Source organism: Neolamprologus brichardi, chromosome 23, assembly GCF_056152115.1.
Source record: "Neolamprologus brichardi isolate AB-2024 chromosome 23, ASM5615211v1, whole genome shotgun sequence".
Classification (NCBI taxonomy): domain Eukaryota; kingdom Metazoa; phylum Chordata; class Actinopteri; order Cichliformes; family Cichlidae; genus Neolamprologus; species Neolamprologus brichardi.
The window spans coordinates 27243912-27269033 of NC_142125.1; the positions used below are offsets into that span (position 1 = coordinate 27243912).

A 25122-nucleotide genomic window follows, 5' to 3' on the forward strand; every position below is an offset into this window, starting at 1 on the left:
AAATCTAACTACATGTCAGGTTAACTCAACCCACAAGTGTTTTGAATTAATCAGTGAGAGAATAACAATCATTGCCTCAGTATAAAGAATAATAGTCATAGCGTAAATGTATGGACTCAGAAATGTCAACTACCAAAATAGTGTGAGGGAATGTACAGTAGAAAACCAGAGGGAGAAATATGTTTACCTTTACTTGGAACTGCATTAGAAAACGCCGAAACACAACCACACGATAATTAACAAGCTTTTTTTTTCTTCTTCTTTTTTAAAAAATCACTCCTCAGCATCTTTGTTTACATCTGGAGCTGTGATTACAAAGCTCATGTACCCATGCCGTTCCAGGGAGTGAAAATGTGTAACTGAGTGCTTGCTCTAAGGCTGTCCCTGTAATAGAGCCCAAATAAATAACAGTTTTATCCTTTATTATTCCCCCCTTTTAACCTTTCATTCCATCTTCTCTCCATGTTCTGTGTTTTCTCCCTTCTTGTTATTTGCAGAGTGCCACGTCGATCCCGTTAGCAGACCAGCCTGACTCAGACAGATTGAGCCATCTGGCTGTACCTAATGGTTCGGAGGAGCCACAGGCGGTCACGCCCCCCACCAACGGTCTTCATGGCCTAACGGCAGCGCCTGGCTCAGACCCGACTCAGCCCCGACAGAACCACCACGTTGCGGGATCAGTACTGGACCAGCAGCTCCTCAACCCAGGTCCATCCTGCAGGGCAAACAAAGGCAGCAGCTCTTCTATTCCTTACATAGACTGCAGCGACATAGACAGTGAATGTGATGTGACAAAGAACAACAGGGCTACCCGAGGTCACAGCAATGCAAATGACAGCAATGAGGATGAGCCTTGTGCTTATAGTAGGCACTTGGGTAGTCCTGGTCGAAATGGGGGGCAAGCTGGGAGGCTGTTTGGGGCTGTTAATGGGTTCTATCACACCAATCACCAAGGGCTGATGCAGCAGGGTATGGTGGGGAAGCAGCAGCAAAGCATGCAGGGTAACAGGAACACTGTAAATCAGTCTCCTGTGTGTAACAAGTTTAATGTGAGTCACGAGCTAACAGATGAGGACGTTTTGACAAATGGGCGTCTCCCGCTCCACAGCACGCTGCTAGATGAGATCTTTCAGGGGCGAGACAAGCGAGGTGCAGTGTTGGGTCGTCCATTAGGAACCGGGACACGCAGTCAGTGCTCCAGCCCGGTGATCAGCAGCTTCCATCACCGCACAAACTCACTCAGTCACTCAGAGATGACAAACGGTCACAGTCAGCCACGTTCAGCTTCGCGGTGGGATGACGGCGGGCATTATTTCAGTAAACGTCCCGGAGCGCTCCCTGTGGAGACTCCCACGGTCCCGCCATCATCCCATCCACAAAACCACTATGGCAGCTACTCCCCGATCGCCTCAAACCGCACTTCACCAAATCTGGCTAAACCGTACTACAACAACAACAACATGAGGAACCGCTCTGACACTGACCCGTTCATTCTCAGCCAGCTGACATCGACACCCATTAACCACCGCAATCGCTCTGGGGTGCACGCCAAAACTCCTGGCTCTGCCCCACTGGAGCGTAGAATGGTGATGACCAACGGCAATGACAGGAACCTCCTGGTTCCTGGTCAGCCACGGTCCAATACGGTGCAGCGGATGTTCGGGCGTCAGGGAAAGCCCGGCAGCAGCCCGTCTAATAACAAACACAACACTCTAAACCAGCCGGTCCAAATGATCGACGGGTCTACTAGCAGCGGCACCGACACCAGCGACACAGAGTCAGACACGGGCAGCAGTGCGTACAGCCAGCCCTTAATGTACGGCAACCCAGCCGCCGTCAGCTCCATGATTTCGGTTAACTCAAATGGCACATCCCCGCTCTCTCACACCAAGTTCTCTTTCGGGAGTTTGCAGTTGGAGGAGGGTGGCGACGGTGAGGAGGAAGAGGAAGGGTGTTACCGCTTTAATGAGGAAGACATAGGCGGTCGGGTTTTTAGCTGTTGAGCGAGCATAAGTGGGCAAAAGGAAAAAAACAACGTGTTAATTTAGTGTGTTACAGATAAACAGATGTTTAAAGTCGTCTTTTTCTTCTTAGAGACAGCTTTGTCTTCCTGCTACACTGACGAGCACCGAAATAGAAGGAAAACACTATGGTTGATTGCGATGCTTTACACCTTTTATAATCAAGCACGCTTTACGCACAGGGTCTAACGTATTTTCTGGAGCGTAAACATAGGACAAGATGTGTGTTTTCTAATGGCGAATTGAATCTTTAATAACATCTGTTGTTTCTAAACTCCTTTTTTAAAATTACGTATGCAGATTTCTTAGTAAGCTGCTAGCTGACACTTTTGTGAGCCAGCCAGCTCTTTGTATAAAAAGAAAGGTAAAATAATGAGCATACATTTGGTAAAAGCTTCCTCACAACGTGCCATAACTCAGAAACGTTTATATTCACTGTAGTTGAATGTGCAGAAGGAAATGTTTCATAGAAAGTTAGAGGAAAACCTTGAAGTTTTCAAAAAATTCTTGTTCACTTCACACTTTACTTGTTAGCATTTGCCACATTGTTGAGAATTAAGAATTTTTTTTCTTATTTGTGGGACATTAAGGTGTAGAAGTGTGTGTGAAGAGTTTTTTTCTTTTTGGTAGTAAATGTGATACTTGATTGGTCTTTCTAAAAGCTGTCAAGCTCAGCAGATTTTCTGCCTTTCTGTGGCATTATACACCCATTTTGTAGTTATAGTGTAGCTTTTTTCTCTAAATCAGACTGTCTGGTGCAATAGATGGACTTTGAGGTAATAGCTGAAGTTCATAAATGGATTTGATAGGATGCTAGGAGGGGAGACTTCTGTACAGTTGGTCTGATCCCCTTTAACTGTACAGTGTATTTGATTTAGTTAGTAGATTGAATTGTACTTGGAGTGTTACACTTTGGGAAAAGTGTGTTTTCTATGTGAGTTACTGGGATCTGCCAGTGGAGGAAATTAGCCGACTGCTGATGTTCCTGTCTTCTGAGCAATTTTTCATGCATTCAGTTCATTTGTCTGTCTGTCGTGGGTGATCTGCATGGTATTCTGGATATTTGCGGTCATGACTTTTTGTATTTAGACCAATTGAAGTAGGTTTGCATCAATTTTAGGGAAACCCTAATCTTTTATATCTGTGTTTTCTAGCTGAAGCTCCATTTGTCTCTACATTTCAACACTTATGCTACTTCAGCTGGCTGGTGATGGGTTTAGGGGGATTTCTTCAGCCTTTATTTCTTTCTATGGTTATGCTTTCTCTTTCTGTCACGGTTTATATGCACACAATCAGCGGTAATCAAACACACCGACCGCCATCCTCGTCCTGCTTTGCTCGGCTTGGCCCCAGGCATGCGCTGCAACCGCAAACAGAGGTAACCCTGTTATCTTTCACCTCTCTGGATGCTGTTTTCTGCTGGTGAAGGCTTCCCATCTCCATCTCTGTCATTGGCTGCTCCACTACAGCACGCTGAATTGGATCAAACTGAAGTGAATTAAAGTGTGGGCTTCTCTTGAGACATGCAGGAAATGTTTGAATGTCCCATAAACTAAATCAGTACAAAAATAAGCCAACCTGTTGAGTATCAGGTGAAATTACTTTAAAGATCAACACAAGGAGCTTTTGTTTAGATGTCATGTGTCAGCACTGTCATCCAGATGGACTGAGTAAGCAAAAATTGTATTAAATCAGTGTCTTAGCTTGCTCATTCTCATTCTGGTTTGGTTCTTCTTGCATATTACAGTCTTTTTGCACCTAAATTGTAGCACAACAAACGCAAACACAAACAGTACTGTTAGTAGATTCAGTTTCAGGAAGCTGAACTGTTTTGCTGATATCGGGGGTTCAAGTTACAAGGTGGCTTAATTTGGACTGAATGTCGTCAAGATTTTATCAGCTTCCGAGGTTGAATGACCTTTTGTTTCCTGCTGCCTCTACCTGAATCAAATGTTCATGATTCACTCTTTGTAAATGTTTGTTTTTAAGCATGTTCTCGCTTCTTTTTTGTTGTTGTTGTTATTTCAAGGGGTTGAAAAAAAAGTCTTTCAGCACTGTTTTCTCACCATTTCACTTTCTGTACTGTAAATGCATGTTAACCAGGTGAAGGATGTTGCTGCACTCTGTCACTCAACTCTGTTTTTGCTCCCTCTGTCACGCTGTGTTTCTGTCATGGGGCTTAAACTGGTTCCAGATGTGTGAGGGTGCAGTTTAACACATTCCTAACAACAACCCTATAGCTTTGCAGGTTTTTAGACTCAGATACTTCTTACTGCAGTTTATAGCCCTTTTTTGTTGTTGTTTATTGTTGTTGTTGTTGTTGCTCCTCGCTCATGATTTCTCAACTGCACTGTTTTGTTTTTAAATATTTAGAAACCATTCATACCCATTGCGGTTTCCTCACCAAGCATGAGGACAAAACAAGGCTGACTCAACTCCAGTGCTCTTTGAACGGAGACTGAGAGGGCGAAGGTAGACAGACACAAGTAACGTTCAGCTTAAAGCATAATGCAAGTGCAAAATAAAAGATATCTTTGAGAGATATTGGCATTTTATTTTTTAAGGTATGAAAGTCAGAGTATTGTGAGAAGCTATTCACATGCATACACTGGAATACTGGGGTTGAGTCCAACTTGTCTTTAGTCTCGCTGCCTGTCAACAAGTAGCACTTGAAGCCAGTCACTTCCACTGAAGCTTGTTTTTGTAGTTTTAATATAAAGTAGATGCAGTAAAAGACTGATTGATTGATATTTTGTTTATTTATGGAATTAATTGCAGCCAAATTTGGTTAATTTGACTGATTAATTTAAAATGAAAGGTAAACTACCTTGTAGCTTTTTTTGGCGATTATATATACATATATATACACACTGTGATGATATCAGTTTGCATCACGAAATAGTTTGAAACTTTTGGAAATATTTGATGTCTTTCTGAAAGCTAAAGATTTATATATGTTGAAAATATGAAGCTACAGCCAGTGGCAAGTTAGCTTAGCTTAGCAAAAATCATACCCCATATCTCTGTCTAAAAGTGACAAAGTCCACTTGTTAGCAACTGTAAAGTATAGAAAATAACTTGACAGGTTGCAGTTTTGTAGGGATTTTCTCACTTGTTGCTAACTAAGCTAAGCTAACTTAAGCTAACGGAGTTCATATTTATAGACAGGTTTCAGTCTTCTTATTTAAGTCTGAGCAAGAAAGCAACCATATTTTCAAAGTGTTTCTTAAATTTAGATTATTAAAATGGTATACAAGGGTACTGCTGCGTCACTTGATCCTTTAATCTTTTTCTTTTTACGTGATTTTTTTAAAAGGTGTAAACCACTTGTTTGCTGTTCTTTTAAAGTTAAAATTGAGACCTTGGTGGCAGTTGGGGTTTGCATGTTTTCTATTTATTTGTTCATTTTAATGACTGTAGCATGATTTGAAATTATAAATACTGAACATGCATCCATTCTAGTCAAAGAGCTGCATAAGCATCTTTACAAATTAACACGCTGATTTTGAATGGACTAAAGCTGCATTGACTCACTGTTTTTTCTGTCTCTGCTGTAACACTTTGTATTCCTCCACACCTGTCCTTTTTTTTAATTTTCATCACTAAGCACCTTCTGAATCTTTTTTTTGGTGACTTCTCTGAGGCCCCCTTCCCCCATTTTCCCTTTAATCTCTCTTTTTAACACTGTAACTGATTGTGTGAACTAGTGTCAATAAACAAAAAAATGATGACATTTGTCAGAAGAAAAGGGACTTGCGAATTTCTTTAGAACAAACAGGTGCTGAACTGCCGTGCCCCTCACACACCCACCTATATACCCTCCGCCTGCTCGTCACATGGATCCCACCAGTGTTTTGTGTTGTGGTAGTTAGTCTGTAGCGTAGCCTGTTTGTTTTTTTCAGTGTTGTACTTGATTCCACTCCGTTTATTGTTTTGTAGCTTCAGTTCGTTTTTTGTGGTAGTTTCTTAGTGGTCTTCTGTATGGTTGTCAGTGTTGTTATAGCATCCCCCCACACACAGACTTGCACTCATTGGTTGCCGTGGTTTTATCCATGATTCAGTTTGGTGTATAGAAGTGGACTCTGTGGAAACTTTGCACCTGGGCAAGTATACAGTCACGAGTCACGACTTAGTACCATGTAGTTACCATGTAGTTAACATCTGTAGTGTTTCTCACATTAGTGAGAAGTAGACTTATCTTTTTACCCTTTCCATCATTTTCATAAAGGGCTGCCAGAAGCAGATTTAAACTACTCAGAGCAGATGCCTGTTATACAACAGCTCCATTTAAGGCATCATCAAAACTTTTTAGTAAAAAGTTAAAGTGGCTAACTTTTACTGCTTCCAGCATCTCAAAGTTTAGGTGATCTTTTTTTTAAATCATAAATGGTTGTGAATTTAATGACACTGATCAGTCTTGTACTGTCCTTCTGGTGTTTATGTAGGCAAATTGAAGCAAAAGATAGCTTGCTGATGAACTATGAAATATGCAGAAATGTTCAAAGCCCTCCACTATGCACACCATCATTCTTCTCCTTAATTTGCCTATGTAATGCCTTGATATAACCTTTATTAATGGTTGGCTCCTTACTAACAGTCTGTTTTTCTTCTCTCCATCCCTTCTAGCTATGCTTTAATCATATTCACATTCATATAAGTGAATGCAAATAGAATAGAGTCAGTGGACTGTAGCATTTGGTCAAGTGGCATTTGGTCCTAAAGTATGGTCTAAATGAGAGGTGCTCATTTAGACCATACTTTACAACTGATTGTGTAGAATTATCCAGTGTTGAAATTCATTGCCAGTCCTCTTGTTTTATGTTTAATTGAGTTATTTGGAGACAATATTATTGAACAATTCTTCTTCTTCTTGTTAAATATGTTTTTAGGTGCACAGTGCAGTGAGCCTGGAAACCTTTTGCTTCACTGCTGTGTCTGGCAGAATAAATAATTCTGTCATGATTAAATGTTCTATTAAATGATAAGAAATACAAATACAAGTTGGCAGTGCATTTCATTGTAGAAGCTGAATTTCTCTTTGTATCAAATTTAACACTGTCCCTTATCTTTTCTTGTCATCTCCTCTTACTCTTTGTTCTATTCCTAACCTCCGCTTCTCCCCCCTTTCTATATTCTTCTTTTCTTCTCGCCCCTCAGGAAGTCCGGGTTCAGAGAAGTCTTCGTTGGGAGGTCCTCATGTAGCAGTTAATGGGAACGGCTCTGTAAATGGGCAGAGAATGGGAAGGACTGGGGTCCTGGGTGCTGAACAGAGTGCTGAAGTCCAGCCGTTATCCCCACTTACCAGCCCGCTGCTTACCGAAGCGGGATATGTTCGCAATGATGAGGAAGACGAGGCAAGGAGGAAGGTGGGCATACAGAGAGTAAGAAGGTGGATGGGGAAATTTCTTGGAATCACTGAATTGGCTCCGCAGAAGGACTTCAAAGGAATTTAGTCTGGACTAAGAAGTTGTAAACACCCAAGTCTTTCTTTCAGTACTTGGAAAAATACAATGCTGTGACTTAGACAAATGTGCAGAAGCCTTTAGCCACTCCTCTTTTCTTTATATTTTGATTCAAGCAGCCAGAGATTCTTGTAATTTTTGTAAGTGCGCTTGAGCAATAGTTTTCCAGGCTTTCTTAAGTCCTTTCAAAAGTCTTGGTGACTTTTTCACTCATTTCAATCCAGTTCTTTCGCCTGACCATTTTCATAGGAATGATTTGTTTGTTAAACCACCTAACACTGACCTATGAATTACTGAAGCATTAATATGGTCAAATCAAGTTATGACCCTGTGTTGTGTTTACACAAAACAGACAGGAAAAGAACCACGAAGTAACAAAGAACCAGTTTTGTTGGTACAGCCTGTCACAAAAACACATAATTTGCTCTTATTTCTTGCATATACACATGGAGATATGAGGAAACTGGACAAGTAGTGGACAAAATAAGAAGTGGCATACCTGAAAAAAACAAAACAAGACCTTGTTGCAGATGAACTATATCTGAAAGTCTTGTCCTTAAGAAACAGGAAAACTAAAGCAAAGACCTGACTCAGGAGCTGAGAGATGCATCTGGACCCTAAGGTTGATTCATCGACTGTTCACTAAAACCTGATCAGAAATGGTCTCAGTGAAAGACTGGCTGTCAAGAAGCCAATCTTAAGGAAAGAAAGGGGTGGGGGTAGGAGTGCTGAGGTATTCCACATTACAGAAGAACTGGAATGAAAAACACTGACATCAGGTCTGAAGGAGTGACAAATCCAAATGTGAAAGTTTTCATTCAAATCATTGTCAGTATGTATGGAGGAGGTTATTAGTGTGCTGTGAGTGTCCACAGCAGGGGTCTCAAACTTAAATGAGCTGTCATCTCATTGGAGGGCCGCTTCAGTGTTCAAGTAATACAAATATTGTATAACAATACAAAACTGCAAACGTGAACGCAGATTTGTTTTCTCACTCTTAACTAACAGAAGTCTTTCATTGAACTACCAAATAAACAAACTGGTTCTCTCTTTCTGACCAGACATGTGGCAGCACTTCCACTATAATTTTGTTCGTATTAAAAAAAAAATGCAGACGTAAGTGTACACATTAGTTTTTGACTGCTAGTGAAAAATGTTTCACTAGCAGCATTTTTTTTTTTGGCTTTTTAAAGAACTTATTTTAACATTGGACTCAACAACAAACAAATCCTCCCTAACAAAAAAGTAACTTCAAGGGCCAAATTCCAGTATATTTCCTCATATCAGTATAAAGGCCACAAGTAGGGGTGAGGTGGGTGGCAAGTGGCCCCCTGGTCTACAGCCATCTCTAAAACATGGTGGAAGGTCTGTCATGGTTTGATGCGGCATTTCAGTCAGGGGTGTTGGAGATCTTGTCTAAACTGATGAATTATGAACACAGAAAAGTACCGTCAGGCTTTAATCCACCAACAGATGAATTTGTCATCATGACAATGATCCCAATGACAATGCAGTTAAAGCACAGTTTGTTAGAAAAAGAAACAGTGGACACTATCAGTCATGGACTGGCCTCCGCAGAGCTCAACTGGTTAGATTTACACAAACTCTGTTTTTAACTTATATATTTTATTTCCACATATTAGCGCATATTTCAATTAATCAATGCAGCTATTTCCAATTTTTCTAGCAAAATGCAAAGAAATAAGGTTGGCTAAAGACTTTCGCACGTTACTGTAATTTGGTGAGACAAAGAAATTATTAATTGGGGGAATTCATCCAAATTAATAACAAGAACTGAACTGCTCGTCTTTCGCAACATAAAATGTGCAGACTTCTTTCTGTAGAAGATGAGATAAAAATATATATAAACAGATTGATTTGATTGATTTGCTTCTTTTTGTTTCTGTCTAGAAGTTTCCCACAGACAAGGCTTACTTTATAGCCAAGGAACTATTGACCACAGAGCGGACCTACCTCAATGACCTGCAGGTTATCACAGAGGTAAAGATAGTGGTGCCTCTTTGTCTCCATGTATTGTCCAGTCTCTTGTGTCCAATCTGTTATCTCTTCCCTTCACACTGTGAGGCCATTACCATCTGGATTAGACTGAAAGTGGCAGGACCAAGAGCTAGCGTGGTCCTAAAGCATACCGTGAGCCAAGGCTGGTTTCTTTAGAGCCTTAGTACCGGAATAATGAGTCAAAACTGGTGGTTTAGAAGCCTCATTTTGGGACAGTGTACCAAAATTAATCTTTTTAAAAGCTCATGTGCTGGAACAGTGAGTCAGGTGCGGTGCACAACGTGCTGAATTTGAGATGCAAGCGTTGGTGTTTTTTACAGCTATATATTAGAAAAAGAGGCCCCAAAGGGAAAGTAAAGGCTCAAGTATGAACCAAACTCACAAATCTCACAGTGTTTGTTCTCAGTAATGCAACATTAATATTACATTAGTTCCAGCACACAGTTCCATATGCTACAACTCTCTTCCTTGTAAGTGAGCAGACTTGTATCTTTTTGCTGTTACACAGCTTGGACAGACTAATTAGCTTCAGGCTCTTTTGGTTTACAAGTAAAACCGCTGAAGTCAACACAGAAAAAAACCCCACTCTGCATTTATAAAAACAGCGTCTGGGATGAAAGTGCAGCTTAATGTGGGTCAGACTCAGACTTTGCTTTTATATGACTCACTTTTACTGTCTGTCGCAACTGCTTTAGAAAAAAAAAAGGAAATGTGATAGGTGGGGTTATAATGAGTAAAGACCACCAATGCAGAAACACAGGTTCAGCACCTGCTTGCTAAAGACCTGTCTCTTTAATACTGAGACACTGACGGTGACCTCTGACCTCGCTGTGGAGTGGAAAACGCCTCTGTTCCTACTTTTTCCTTTCTCAGCTGTTTTTCTTCACATTAGTAGTTTCCAGCCTCTTTGATGTGGAAAGAAGGCATGCGCGGGTGCTTTTTTAAAACCTCTTAAACATTTTCCTTTGCTGGTACAGCTCACGCCTGGGATCCCACACCCACCCATCTTTTTCTCTTCTTTTTTCTTTTTTCTTTTTTTTTAAATCTCGTGTCACTCATGCTCTTTCCGGGCGAGTCCGTCTGTGAAACTGCTGGACTGCCGCCTGTCTGCTCGAGCTCTCAGATCCTGTGTGATTTACTACAGCGGGGAATATAACACCTCTGTGTCAGGGGTCGTGGTGTGCTCACACGGGGCCCTGAGCACATTTGTGTGTGTCTGATGGATTTCTGTTGTCATGTCCAATCCCTCATCCTGGATCCTACCAGTAATGTGTGGGACCTCATACTGGATGTGTCCCTTCCAATCTCTGCCAGTAATCTGGGGGAGTTGTGGATGAGTAGGAGTTACATTCTCATTATTTTTATTCCTTCTGAATGTTTTGTTCACTTACTTGTGAGGAGCAGAAAAGGCACTCATTATGTGCCGAAGTATTCGATATGGAAATACAATTTAAAAAATATAGTAAAAGATAAAATGTGATCTGCATTTTCTTCTTTTTCCACATGTCCACATTGTTTGTCAATTTTCTAGTCCTTCCACAGCGCTGTGGGGAAAGACGAGGCTTTCCCAGACTCTGTTAAGAGCCTGATCTCTGCCAACTACGATCCGGTGTACAAGTTTCATCAGGGATTCCTCAAAGAGACAGAGCAGCAGCTGGCGCAGTGGTCAGTGTCCATCTGTTTCCATTCAGAAAAGTTTTTTTGTTTTTCAGAAATTTACAGATGAGGTTTAAAATAATTTTTTTTTACTGTATGTTTATTATGTTTAAAAAAGGGCTTGAATTAAAGTTGTATTTGTTATTTTCATTTTCAGCTCTATAATTTTATTCAGCCTACTCTGGCAAAGTAGCTTTGCATGATCCACGGTTCAAAATAATCTGTATTTATCTTAACCTGGTGCTGGCTCTGACTGAAAGAAGGTGTTTTAACTCCTCTTCCCCCACTTCCATATGATTGGCTGCCCCTCTTAGACAGAAAAGAGGAGGTGGGTGGGGCTTCTGTGCTCACAGACAGCGCATCCACACTGGAACTGATTTGCAGTGATGTGGTGACCACAGAAAGCGAATGAGTTTCTATTATTTCAGATGACTACATGTTTAATAACCGCTGGTGACGGGAAGCAGGCGAGACCCGAAACTAACTTTGTCAACTTCTACGTGACTGACTGAAGCCACTACCAATCAGAGTGAAGAAGACTATTAAATGACATATGAATCTTATCGTAAAGGCAATCAGAGCCTGCAATGTCATCAAGCAACCGGCCTTCAGCTTCAAAATGATGCAAAACAAGCGAACCATCTCCGGTGCGAACACAGCTTCAGTCTTGGCTCTGTATGACATCATCTACATCCAAGAGTGGAAAAGGCTGTCTCAAACAGAGCATTGGGCTCATAGGGTTTAGTAATCCTTATTTAAAAGTCTTAAATGTTTAATGTGAGCATCCATCCATCACAACAGTATGTATACAACATTATATAAGGTAAAGAATAATAGGCCCCATTTTTAACAGAGGAAAAAGAATAAAAATAGAAAAATGTTACAAACTAAAACGGTCACAAATTAATTCCTTCCTATTTTTATGTGTAATTCAAATGTGTAGAACATTTTCCACAGTGCAATTAAGCAGGATTAGTGCATGTAATCAAAACAAGTCCAAAAAAATGGGAAGCATTTTAACACCAGATTAATCTTGGTGCTGATGTAGGATCAGGAAAAATGAATCCCTTCTACTGTAGTTCGTCTCTGTGTGCTGCTTTGTTTCCAAGCAGTTCTAGTCATGTTTCATAGTCATATTCAGCCTAGATTTTTTTTAGTAACCCAAGGAATTATTTGAACTGATTACATTTTCATTTTCCTTAATCTGAGATGGCTAAATGGTTTTGTTGGAAATTTTTTCCTTCACTTGACATAATGTGGTATGAAAAAGTCTGTGTTTGTGCAAATACCTGAAATTCCTCACTTTCCCTGCTGTCGGAATCTGTTTTGTGTTATCTCTGTAATGACAGGCAGAAGGACACATACACACTCACACACACTTACACACACTGGTGAGATGAATGGGTCTGTGGGAGTTGAATGAAGACTTTTCCAGTCTTGTGTAAGATGTTTTGAGCTGACACCTACTGGTGAATCTGTGCTCCTGCACATTAACGCACGTCTTAATCTCTCTTCAGGGAGGGCCGATCTAACGCCCACATTAAAGGAGACTATCAGCGAATTGGTGACGTTTTACTCAAGAACATTCAGGGTCTCAGGGTAAATCTCCATACTTGACTCTGGATCATTAATTTCATAAAATAAGGTGCATTTTAATTTTTATCTTTTAATTTCTGTCTCTTATCTTGGTTTCATCTCTTTCCGCATCTGCAGCAGTTGACGATTCATCTCCAGAAACATTCAGAGTGCCTGGTGGAACTGGAGCGGGCCTGTCGGTGGGTGGCAAAATAGTGAGCATGCAGACAAGTTGTTCAAATCAAAACAGGATGTCCTAAAGAGAAACTTCATCCCTGTGACTATCAGGTCCAGTCGGAAGGTGGAGACTTTATGTCGAGACTTCGAGCAACAACGGGTTTGCTACCTGCCCCTCAACATCTTCCTCCTCAGGCCTCTTCACCGCCTGCTGCACTACAAACTTATCCTGGAGAGGCTCTGCAAGCACTACCCGCCCACACATGATGACTTCAGGGACTGTAGAGGTACACAGTCCCCCACACCTACCCTTTCCGCTCATGTGTGTATTTTCTTTCTATATATGAAAATAAATCTGTCTCCTCCAGCTGCCCTGGCGGACATCTCGGAGATGGTGTTGCAGCTTCAGGGGATCATGATGAAGATGGAGAACTTCCAGAAGCTTATAGAACTGAAGAAGGATCTGACCGGCGTTGAAGACCTCATCAGCCCCGGAAGGGTGCGACTCTTTAATAATTCAGCTAGTCTAGATTCATCCTGGACATTTGTGGAGTTTTCACTTCCTTGCTCTGCCGTCCTGTCGTCACATTGTCGGTGTGATTCTGTTTCACTTACAGGAGTTCATCAGGCTCGGTTGCCTCAGCAAACTCTCTGGAAAGGGCCTTCAGCAGAGGATGTTCTTCCTGGTGAGACTTTATGCTGGTTTCTACTAAAAAAACAAAGCATTTATAATACCTCTAAACAAAGCTCTTCACTCTTTTTTTCCTTCCAGTTTAGTGATTGTTTGGTGTACACCAGTCGAGGCATGACTCCATCCAACCAGTTTAAGGTTCATGGCCAGCTGCCTCTCTATGGCATGACGGTACATAATCAAAACCCACACACAAAGCAGTTTCTTTTCCTTACGAAAGGTTTTTCAGATTTGGAAATGTTACAAGTTGTTCATATGTTTAAAAAAATATATGTTATTTCAAAAGCACCTTCTTGAGCCTTCTGTTTAGGAATTAAATATTGTCAGTGAATTATATAATTTTATAAATGAGTAACTACAGAAGTGCTCCCTACAGTCAAGTATAATTAGTATAGTGTGTGTTGTTTATGAGGTCAGAAAGATAAATGAACATCATATTATAAATACAATCCCTTTTCTTTCTTTCTTTTTGTTTATTTATTTTTACTCTGTCACATTAAATGTGCTTAAACATAATTTTGCATCCACTACAGAGGATAAATAATAATAATAATAATAATAATAATAATAATAATAATAATAATAATAATAATTATTATTATTATTATTATTATTATTATTATTATTATTATTGTCTGTGAAGGTTCTCAGTCATCCAGGTCATCGTAGTCAAAGGAGCTTGCAAAGAAAAGTTTCACCTCTCATCCGAGAAGCTTCTTCAGTTCTAAGGTCAAATGGTGGAGAGTCCCAGATTTAAACCTAGTGGGAGTTTCCCCCCACAGAGGGACAAAAGGACCCCCTGATGATCCTCTAATCACCTGAGCCAAGGTGTGAATCTGGGTGTGGGTCACAATCAGCCAGAGTTTCGGGTGGGTTCATTGTGAAACCTGGCCCCACCTTATTATGCAAATTCCTGAGGTCAGATGTCCCAGGATGTGAGTGGGCGTTAAGGCGTCTGGGGAGGGAACTCAAAACTGGATTATAGATGGCAGAGAGTTGGTGTCGTAAACCACCACCTCTGTTCAAAGATGGTCGCTCACAGTGGACATAGATGGCTTCTTTCACTCCTCTTTCAAACCATCTGTCCTCTCTGTCCAAAATGTGAACATTGGCATCCTCAACATCAAGATCAGACACCAGCGAGGGAGGATAAGAAGGACAGACGCAACAACATTGTCATCCCCTATGTAGCCGGTGTATCAGGAAAACTCAGGAGAGTTTTCTCCAAGCATGACATCCTGGTGCATTTCAGACTGAGCAACACACTCAGACAGAAACTGGTTCACCCGAAAGACAAAACGCCAAAACACAGACTTAACAATGTGGTGTATGCCGTACAGTGCAGCGAGGAATGCCCAGACCTCTACATTGGAGAGACCAAACAGCCACTTCACAAGCGCATGGCACAACATAGAAGAGCCACCTCCACAGGACAAGACTCAGCTGTCCATCTGCATCTTAAGGTCAAAGGTCACTCTTTTGAGGATGCCAATGTTCACATTTTGGACAGAGAGGACAGATGGTTTGAAAGAGGAGTGAAAGAAGCATCTATGTCCACTGTGAGCGACCATCTTTGAACAGAGGCGGTGGTTTACGACACCAACTCTCTGCCATCTATAATCCAGTTTTGAGATCCCTTCCCAGACGCCTTAACGCCCACTCACATCCTGGACCATCTGACCTGAGGAAATCACATGATAGGGTGGGGCCAGGTTTCACAATGAACTCACCCGAAACTCTGGCTGATTGGGACCCACACCCAGTTTCACACCTTGACTCAGGCGATTAGAGGATCATCAGGGGGTCCTTTTGTCCCTCTGTGGGGGGACACTCCCACCAGGTTTAAATCTGGGACTCTCCACCATTTGACCTTAGAACTGAAGAAGCTTCTCGGATGAGAGGTGAAACGTCTTCAAGTAACTTAAAGAAGTCCAGACGCTTTTCTTTGCAAGCTCCTTTGACTATTATTATTATTATTATTATTACTGACTGAGGAACTAATATTTCATAGAAACCTTTGAAATAGCCAAAGTACTAAAGCAGTAGTTAGGTAAACAGAAATGATGTTATTATGACATTAAATGATGACATTATTTTATTCCCGCAGATCAGAGAAAGCGAGGAGGAGTGGGGAGTCCCTCATTCATTCACCTTGTTTGGGCAGCGGCAGTCTGTGGTGGTGGCAGCCAGGTATTCATTAACACACATGCAAAGACGCTTGTAGATATCTGAAAATGAAAGCAAAGAAATTGCAGACAGGAATAAAAGGGGAATAAAAATACAAACCGTGCATTGTGAATGAAAGAGGAAAAACAGCTGGTCTGTATTAAATTAATAGAGGGCAGCCTCGTTAAAGTTTGCTTATCCTCAAATTAAACTGGACTGCGTGACCTAGTTTCCAGTCACTTACTCAGTCACTGATTAAAAAGTTTTATCTGGCTGTAAAGTGGCAGTTTCATGTGAAGCAGACTTCATATGCATTTCCCTTCATGAAGGCTTCTCATTTTCTGCCTTTTTTCCAAACGATCTGCTCAGCTGTTAAAGTTAGAGATGCCCTATTACTTGTTTATCTTAACATGTCTACTTCCTGCTGTGTCCAGCTGTGCATCAGAGATGGAGCGTTGGGTGGAGGACATCAGGATGGCCATCGACCTGGCAGAGCAGAGTAGCAGCTTAAACAATGACCTGCTCTCTACCAGCCTCTCTGACAACAGTAAGTCATCTACTGTTGGTTTAACGCTAAACGTTAAATTGATTCTTCTCCCTGCCCAAACACCACATCATCATCACATCTGTCAGGACTGTGGGAACCAGAAAATCAATAAGATCAATCATTAACCACATGTCTACACTTCTTTATGAGGCTTTTTTCTATAGGCCTTTTTAAAATAGATCAACCCTTACCTGTTAGACACTACTGCGCAGTCCTCCTCCGCAGCTTTCAGCACCCCATGAATATACTTAGGTCCAGGTGGTCGCTTCATCGTATTTTTAATGTTACCTGATATATGTAGGTGCAGACCCAAGGTATCCCTGACTTTTCTCATCCTGTTGTATCCGTCAAGCTATTCAATAAGGCCTCCTCCCGTTGACCTTTTTGGTTTGACACCCTGCATTGTTTGTCATTGGAGTCCACATGCCATGTTCATTTTTAACTCAAGCGGTTAAAGAGTATTGCCTTACAAGTGACAACAAAAGAGGGCTTCTTTCTCTTTTCCTTTTTTTAAAAAAACAAAACTTTATTGAAATTGCTTTGATGCTGAAAGATTCCCACGATAAAAGGGCTTTGTTCTCATGTTTTTTGAGCCCACTACCAAAGCCCATGGACATGCATGTTAGGTTAAAAGGGTATTCTAATCTATCCATAGATAAGAACGGGAGTGTGAATGACTGTCTGGCTCTGTGTCTTAGCTGGGATACGCTCCGACCCCTCTGTGACCCTGATTTGTACACAAATTAGTATATTTGTGGTAAAGTCCAAACATGAGCGTGGTTGCTCTAACAGATGTTTTCACTTTGTAAAAATAATTTGATGGCTTATAATCGCATGGAGCATGAATGAATGAAGAACTCATAATGCATCTCTTCAGAGTGAAGTTCTCTCCTGCTAACCACCCTCGTTTTCACCTGCCTGTTTTTTGCAGAGCTCTCAGAGGACGGAGGAGTCGAGCAGGAGTCTGAGGACGAGCTTGGCGGCTCGCGCTCGTCCCTGGAGCGCCAGGGTCATCGCGGTAACACCACCGTGCACGTCTGCTGGCATCGCAACACCAGCGTTTCCATGGTGGACTTTAGCATAGCTGTGGAGGTACCACTAATGCCCGTCTTCTCCTGCCACATTCCCTGTTTTTCCTTCCCACCTCTGTCTTTGGAGTCCAGCTGCCTGTTTGTGTCCCACCTGTTTACCGCTGTTCTGTCTTCTTCTTCTTTGTGCTCAAAGGATCATTGCCCCGATGTCCTTTGTGTCTTTTCTTTCTGCTCATATCTGTGTTTTTGTCTTTCTCCATCGGTGTCCATCTGTATCTCTATTTCTGCATCTGTGTGCACTAACATTGGTAGAGGCAATCAGTAGTGCGGCCAGTGAGTTGATGAGGCCCTTCAGCAGACTTCATCTCTTGCTTTGCTGGTTTGCTGGTACAGAAAACACAGCCTGTCTTTTAGCGACACCTGCTGGATTAGAGAGGTACTGCAACAGCTGCAAACGTGTTTAGCTATACAAATCAGAAATAAATTAATAAATGACTCTTATAATAAATATTTTTTCCTAAAATTCGCAAATATTTATGCATTTTTTGCACTTTACCTACTGATGCTCACGCTAAATTTCAACATGACTATATTACATTGACAGGACCTGATGGCTTTCTCTTTCCCATAATCTCCTCCGTTTTAACATCCAGTTAGACTAACACTGAGTTGCATCATTGAGTCATCATTGAATGTTATATCCATTTGCTTTTTGCTCTCTCCTTTCTTCTGTCGCCCTCGCAGAATCAGCTCTCAGGTAACCTGCTAAGGAAGTTTAAGAACAGCAATGGCTGGCAGAAACTCTGGGTGGTTTTCACCAACTTCAGTCTGTTTTTCTACAAGTCACACCAGGTAAGACGAGAAGGAAAACACTGGCAGTTACAGCGCAAATACGCAGATGTGGTTTGACTTGATAATTAAAAGTGGGAAGCTGATAGTGTCTTTAAAATTGATTGAATTCACTTTTGGGAAGGTTACTTTTAAAACCTTGATTCTGTTCATCTGGACGTAGTGTTTTGTGGGAGAAACGTTTCATCACTCATCCAAGTGACGTCTTCAGTCTCAGCTGACTGCAGGTTTCCCCAAATCTTATAAACAGTACATTTGCATAATGACTGAAACCAGCCCACTGAAGGAACAATGGGCTGGGAGGTCAGTTCCTTAATCTTAATTATGCAAATTCTCATGACCATTGATCAACAACCACTGACCAAAACCCACTGATCAAAGACTACTGATCAATGGCCATGAGTACCATTCAGAGAGTTGGGGAATGGCTGCCATCACAGCATTGTAAGATGGCGAAAGATGTACCCTTAGGCCCCCTCCTCGATTCAGGAGGGGTCAGTGGTTGTTGACCCAGGCATTAGAAGCCTCATAATGTGTGTTTTGGTGGAAACCAAAAATAGAGAGATGACAGAAACAGGAAAATACCACCGTGTAATCCATTCATTTCACCAAGTAACTGTATTCTGAATACTACCTTTTAAAACAGTAACTGTAATGGAATACAGTTACTCATATTTTGTATTTTACATACGTAATGGCATGTATTGCGTTACTCCCCAACACTGATTGAATTAGATTGAATTTGTGCAGTCGCAGCCACAGAATGTAGTTTTGGTTACTTTGATCAGTTTAATAGTAGACATTGTATTAACAGATGTTTCCCTCTTCTGACTCATGTGCAGGATGACTACCCTCTGGCGAGCCTCCCTCTGCTGGGCTACTCTGTCACCGTCCCATCGGAGTCAGAAAACATCCACAAGGACTACGTCTTCAAACTCCACTTCAAGTCTCACGTCTACTACTTCAGATCAGAGAGCGAGTACACCTTTGAGAGGTGGGTGTACAGTAATAGAGACAAATGCAGAAATGCAATTAGTTACAACGTGCTTTAACTTAAACCGTCCTTTTATTTTTTTTTTAATCCGACTCTCTGAAGCTACATCCATCTTTTACGACGTTTGATAAATTCCTTAAATCTTTTTAATGTCCAGAACAACTCCACAGCTTGATGCTGACTTTTTAAATTGTCACTGTTTTTACAGTAAAATAGAAAATAAAACAAAATATGCCTTAGGACGTGGCTAAGCTGTGAGTGGCAACTCATATGGGTATGCAGTGGTCTCAGGCGTCATCTAAAAGCCTGGAAAATTAAAATCAAAATGAAAACATATTATAGAATATTTAGGAATATTTGGAAATGCATTTACTATATGTGTTTAGAGCGCAGTACCTTGTGATCACCCTAGTACCTTGGTGCTAGCGTGATACACTGAATATCATGTTATAAATATAAAGTTTGTCTTCTCTTCTTTCTGAAACATTTAGATTTTCTCTCTAGCACAGATGGTAAGAGAGTGACTCTCATTTAAAGAGCACTTGTAAATAAAGGCTTAAAATTTAATCTGACACTTGAACAGCTGAAAGGCATTTCTACATGCTATGTGTGGGTCCAATAGACAGGTTGAGAAAAAACAATGACAAACTACAGGAAAGAGTCTGCTTATAGTCTGGACCCTCTTCTGAAATTCAGATAAATTGTTTCATTTTAAATGTAAAAGTCAATTTCTGTCTAGTTCAGTTTACCAAGTTGTATTGCATTATATATTTAAATTATTTTAATAGAACTTTTTGTGAGTAAACCCAACTAAGGAAAGCATTAAGTATTTTAAAAAGTGAATATTAACAGTAACACTATGCAAACTTCTGCGATGTTTGATATATTTCAATCAATGTTTGAATCTACTGATATAAATCCTTTTTTCCCACCAGGTGGATGGAGGTGATCCGGAGCGCAACCTGCTCTACTAGCCGATCACTGCCGAGCACCAGGAAAGACCTTTACTGATGATTCCTCCACCTCATACTCTCTTGAGTGAAGATCTCGACTGCACAAACACCAGGAAAGACTCTTCCAGCTGCACAAGCGGACACTAATTATTACCTCTGACTCCTTACACAGACTCCACTCAGAGGTCTTCTCTCTTCACCCTATTATTACACACTTTCCACACCATTAGTGTTTGATTAGCAAAAACTGTCTGCAGTCATCCACAATGTAATTCTATGTGTAATTTTTCCATTTGTCCTTGTCAACCTGGAGCGCCACGTTGTTATTTTTTTTCTTCCACCAAAGTGAGAGAAAAGGCGTATCCGAGCTCGGGCGAAGGATCTGAATCCCTTTGGCCTCACTTTCTCCGAGCACTCCTCTGGTTCACTGATATTTGGCCGGTGCTTTATAATATTTTATATTTCTGAAATGGATGAAAAGTGTCTTAAGATCGGAAATAAACTTTATGTAGAAAGCTGTGTGCATGTGGACACAATAATTATGTTTTTAATTTTACGACAATCTGTCTGTATGTAATTTGATGACTTAAATGTAATGTAAGTTTGGACACAATAAGAAATCCTGCAATGTTTTTTTTTTTTAATTATGTCATCCTTTTTGTACAGTACTTTTGACACTGTGAAATATTCTTAATTCTTTTCTTTGTCTGGTTTCAAAACACCTGAAACCTTCTTCCAAAGCCAACAGAGATTTTGCTGGTTTATTGCCAATTACCTTCTCTTCAGTATTCCTCAAGTTTCATGGATTTTACTATTTTAAAATAAAGATGAATAGATTGTGTTCATATGGAACAAAATGAAACTTGTCTTTTTCTCTCTTTTTATTGAGTTTATCCCTTAGAGGGGATGAACACAGCACATGGAAGATCATACAAAAAAATCTGTGTGAATTTTTATCTTCAAGGTAAACAAAGATGTGCAGAATGTAAATATTAAACACATTGTCTGCAGATTAGTATAAAATCAGAGTTCATAACTGTGTAATATAAATGCTCTAAGCCTAGAGTGTCAAACTCAGTGAAAATCTCCTTTCTGTCAGTATAAACACATTTAATTACACATTTATAGTGCAAATCTTTTTTTCTACCGTAGTAAATGAAAAGAAATTTTAAAAATCTGAGATCATTATCAGTGTAAAAAGCTATAAAAATTTCCAAAACCCACCCAGTGGGTCAAATTGGAAGCCTTTGCTGGGCTGAATCAAGCACCCGGAGCTTATGTTTGACAGCACTGCTAAGAGCAGGGGTATCAAATGACACAATGCGTTTTGTTTAATGGCATTGACACCACACATTGATCAGCAGCTGGGTCATTTCCTCCCAGACTTCTATGCAATCACTTTTTTATGAAGCACAGGCTGGCCATACATTACTCATAATGCTTCCCAGATGATTATAAATCATAAAAATAAAACCAAATTTGTAAACATTACTAATGTGCAACTTTAAGTAGCACAGTGTGCCCTTTTCCTTCTCTACACTATCCTTACTTTGATTGTAAGCCTGCCTATCTGCTATTAAAATTAATTTCTCTTGTGATTTCTTTCAATTCGACACACGACAGGAAACAGCACCCATGTCCAGGTGTTGTTTTCCTGAGAGCTTCTCTACCTGTTCTGCTAACACCATGTAGAGGTCCATTTGTCAGTTGCATCAGCATGATGAGATCAGTCCCGCTCTTCTCTACGCCTATATTTGAGCCCGTGATCTCCCTCTGAGTCGTAGTTCTCGTAGCACGGCAGCGAGGGCCAGTCTGGCTCGTACGCCGTGGTGGTGTACACAAACACCTCCGTGATGCTCCCTGGTGACAGCATCTCCTCTCCTTCCGTCTTCCCCACCCACTCCTTCACCTCCAGCTGGACCACCGTCCGCTGGTACAACGTTGGGACGCTTTCAAACTCGTCCAGGAATTTCAGCATCTGGTCATCCACTTTGTAGATCTCCCCGTGCACTCGGTGACCCTGGCCAGAGATGTTGAGCAGGAAAGGGATGTTGTACTTGGTAGTGATCACTAACGGGTATTTCTGGATAGTGAATGCCGAACCCAGGTACTCGGCCTTTCCATTGTTGCTGTCGAACATGTGGTCGTTGTTGGGCTGCCCCTTCTTCAGAGTGCCGTAAACGAAGACCCGAGTCATGAGGACAGAGGACCAAAGACGCACCTGCGGTGTAAAGAAGGGAGAAACACCTCTGTGAGCAAATTCCCAGCAGGTATTACTTGCAAAAATATTTATACAATTTTACTATTACTCTGTATTATATCAGTCACTTGTGCAGAAGTGCAAATTTGATCTAATTTAAAATGATCAGACCTTCAAAATAAAAGAAAATCAAACTCAAATCTAGGTAACACTGTTTGGAAATTTGAACTCCTTACACGCATTAATTAGGAAAGCTGTCACGGCCAGCGGAGGCAGACCTTGTGGAGAGTGTGTGTGGTGGACCCAAGCGCGAACACAGGCGAGGAGATGGGAGTGAACTTAAACTGATACACATACGACACGACGACGAACAAAGGAAGACTGAGGACTTAAATACACACATGAGGCGGAGACAGATGAGAACACAGCTGACTAGAATGAAACATAATGACAATACATGGGAGAGTAACACTAACTACAATGAACAAAGAACACCAGACTCTTCCAAAATAAAACAGGAAACACGGAGAAATAGACATGGAGATAAAACATGACATGAACTTAACATAACCACGCAGACATGAAACATGACAGGTAGACGCACGAACCAGGGAGTACAGGGGGAGATGACAGAAACAACTAAGAAATAAAGGACTAAACAGCAACCTAGAAATTAACTAGATCAAAAATAAATACAAAAATACATAAAACTAGTGATGGCCAAATGAAGCTTTCTGAAGCACTGAAGCTTGTATTGAAAAATAGTTAATTACTCGAAGCTTTTCAACACAGTCCTCTCTGGTGACATCTGGTGGCCAAAAATATGAAGAGCAGCTTGAATCCACAAAATAAAACCAACCGCTTCATTATGATTGCCCACTTTACAGAGTGGAATTCTGTCTGATATTGGGCCGCCGTTGTGTTGCTTTGAACGTGTATTTTTTGGTGGTTAAAAAAATGTGGTTTATTTGTTTAATAAATAATTTTGACCAGTAAACTTTCCTTGTTTAAACATGCACCATTGTGTGGTCTTTCTTTACTTGTGACTTATTAATGTTGGTAAATAATAATAATAATTGAAAAATACCACATTACATAAAATATACATATGATAATGTACAACACATTATGGAGTATTCTTCTGCTCTGAGGTCCTGCCTCCATGCACTTATGCAATTAACCGCTAGACGGGTATATTTATAAATAATATTATATTAGGGAAATTTTCCCAGACATATTTTTGACCTGGGGTAGAATTGATTGTGAAATGGAAAGGGAAAAATACTTGCCCTTTTTCATTTTTATTTAAGAAGAGAATTTGTTCTAGTGTGCGATGGCAGAACCTGTTCCTTTTCGTGGAGATAATTTCTCCTGCCTTAAGGAAAATCCCTTCACATGGCACAGAAGAGGCTGGAGTGCAGAGAAACTGGTAGAGATGCAGTTATACAGTCTACCTGGGCCCCACAAACTATCAGATAAAGATAATAAATAAATTCAATTGCTGAACATTTGGCAGACTAACATTTTCAGATTAATTAAACAACAAAATATATATTTTTACAACATTACATGTGAAGAGTCAAGTGGAAGTTTTTCTAAAGTTATTTAATGATATTTATATTATGGAAGCAAATTTTTGACATTTTAACTTTTTCCCGTTTTCAGATATAATAAACACGCACAAAACAAAAGCAAACGGCCAGAACACAAAGCTGGAAAACCCACCCGATTGACAAAAATCAACTCAAAATTCTCCCACACAACAGAACCTCCTCTATTCCTCGCTGGCTGCAAATCTCTCAGTGGAATGATCAGCGGTTCGCTATCTGTCACCATCAAAACACTCCACAAATCCCGCGAATGATTCACTTCCTTATAAACCATTGAATCAGACACCGAAGCAGTTAGGTTCTAAATGAAGCTTCGGACGTCACTGATCACGTGACTCTGGCCAAACGAATCAAGCTTCGACACAGTGCTTCTGAAGCAGTGTGTTGATTTTTTTGACACCAGCTTCAGCTTCAAGCGGGCCATCACTACATAAAACTCAAACACTGGGTCACACGACCCAGTACCGTGACAGAAAACAATCAGCAGATTAACATTACATGCACAGATTAAACATGACTATAATAAAACACTTCCTACAACACCAACTGTCAGACTGGATCTGCACACATTCCTGTCATGCTGTGACTTGTGAACTTGGACCTGTCGTGACTGGATCTCTTTGGATTGGTTATTAATATAAAGTACAGTACGTGTTCAATGATTAACAGGCTGAGAGATAATCAGACAGATACTTTGGTGAGCAGGGAGAGGTCATTCAATGACAGTATATGAGTGAAAGACGCTGTTTACACCATGTTATGCTTATGGGTTAGTTAACAGTCAGTTACAATTACCAGGCAAGCACATCATCACTGTGTAATGAAAAAGCATAAGCTAGTCTACCTCAGAGCTCCTCAAACCTGCTCGAGCAGTAAGAACAATACCGATACCGGAAGTGCAGCTTTAATACACACGCTGTGAAGTGACACAGGTTTTTTCCGTCATAAATCTACTATAAAGAAGCGCAGACCCACCTTGAAAAAGCAGTAGCTTTTCTACTGGAAAGAGCCGTCACTACTGTCTCTGGATGGCGCATGCGTGGAAGCAATCCAAATAAAGGCGGAAACAACAGAGGGCGCTAAAGTGACAAAGAAAACAAGGGCATCGTGGGAAAGGACCTAGAAAAAGGGTTTTTATACTATACTGAAGTCAAAATTAAGCAAAAAACAA

At 40.8% G+C, this 25122-nt stretch overlaps 2 protein-coding genes across 7 annotated transcripts in view; one reads left to right on the forward strand and one right to left on the reverse strand.

The window, feature by feature from the left end:
- LOC102794623 (FERM, ARHGEF and pleckstrin domain-containing protein 1-like) overlaps positions 1-21003 on the forward strand; it is a 65585-nt gene extending 44582 nt beyond the window's left edge. For 2 of the 3 annotated variants that reach the window (XM_006792789.3, XM_006792790.3), the window contains exons 13-28: positions 498-708; positions 7179-7387; positions 9395-9484; positions 11034-11167; positions 12676-12757; positions 12872-12933; positions 13022-13197; positions 13279-13409; positions 13528-13596; positions 13683-13772; positions 15709-15791; positions 16202-16314; positions 17246-17406; positions 18090-18197; positions 19037-19188; positions 20124-21003. In XM_006792789.3, coding sequence (XP_006792852.2) covers positions 498-708; positions 7179-7387; positions 9395-9484; positions 11034-11167; positions 12676-12757; positions 12872-12933; positions 13022-13197; positions 13279-13409; positions 13528-13596; positions 13683-13772; positions 15709-15791; positions 16202-16314; positions 17246-17406; positions 18090-18197; positions 19037-19188; positions 20124-20199 — 1947 coding nt within the window. In that variant the 3' untranslated portion in view covers positions 20200-21003. The remainder of the gene's footprint in view (positions 1-497; positions 709-7178; positions 7388-9394; positions 9485-11033; positions 11168-12675; positions 12758-12871; positions 12934-13021; positions 13198-13278; positions 13410-13527; positions 13597-13682; positions 13773-15708; positions 15792-16201; positions 16315-17245; positions 17407-18089; positions 18198-19036; positions 19189-20123) is intronic. The other variant, XM_006792791.3, reaches the window with a different exon arrangement.
- LOC148096236 (gamma-glutamylaminecyclotransferase B-like) lies at positions 20846-24997 on the reverse strand. Of its 4 annotated transcripts, XM_087836748.1 has the most exons (4): positions 24927-24988; positions 23685-23809; positions 22620-22729; positions 20846-22362 (listed from the first exon to the last, which is right to left on the reverse strand). In XM_087836748.1, exons 1-4 carry the CDS (start codon positions 24986-24988, stop codon positions 21868-21870), a joined length of 792 nt encoding a protein of 263 aa, XP_087692874.1. In that variant the 3' UTR covers positions 20846-21867. The 4 variants fall into 4 exon arrangements, with proteins under 4 accessions (XP_087692874.1, XP_087692872.1, XP_087692871.1 ...); XM_087836746.1 differs by lacking the exon at positions 23685-23809 and having other exon boundaries at positions 20850-22362; positions 22578-22729; positions 24927-24965; XM_087836745.1 differs by lacking the exons at positions 22620-22729; positions 23685-23809; positions 24927-24988 and adding an exon at positions 24067-24470 and having other exon boundaries at positions 20850-22362.
- Between the last annotated feature and the right edge of the window lie 125 nt (positions 24998-25122).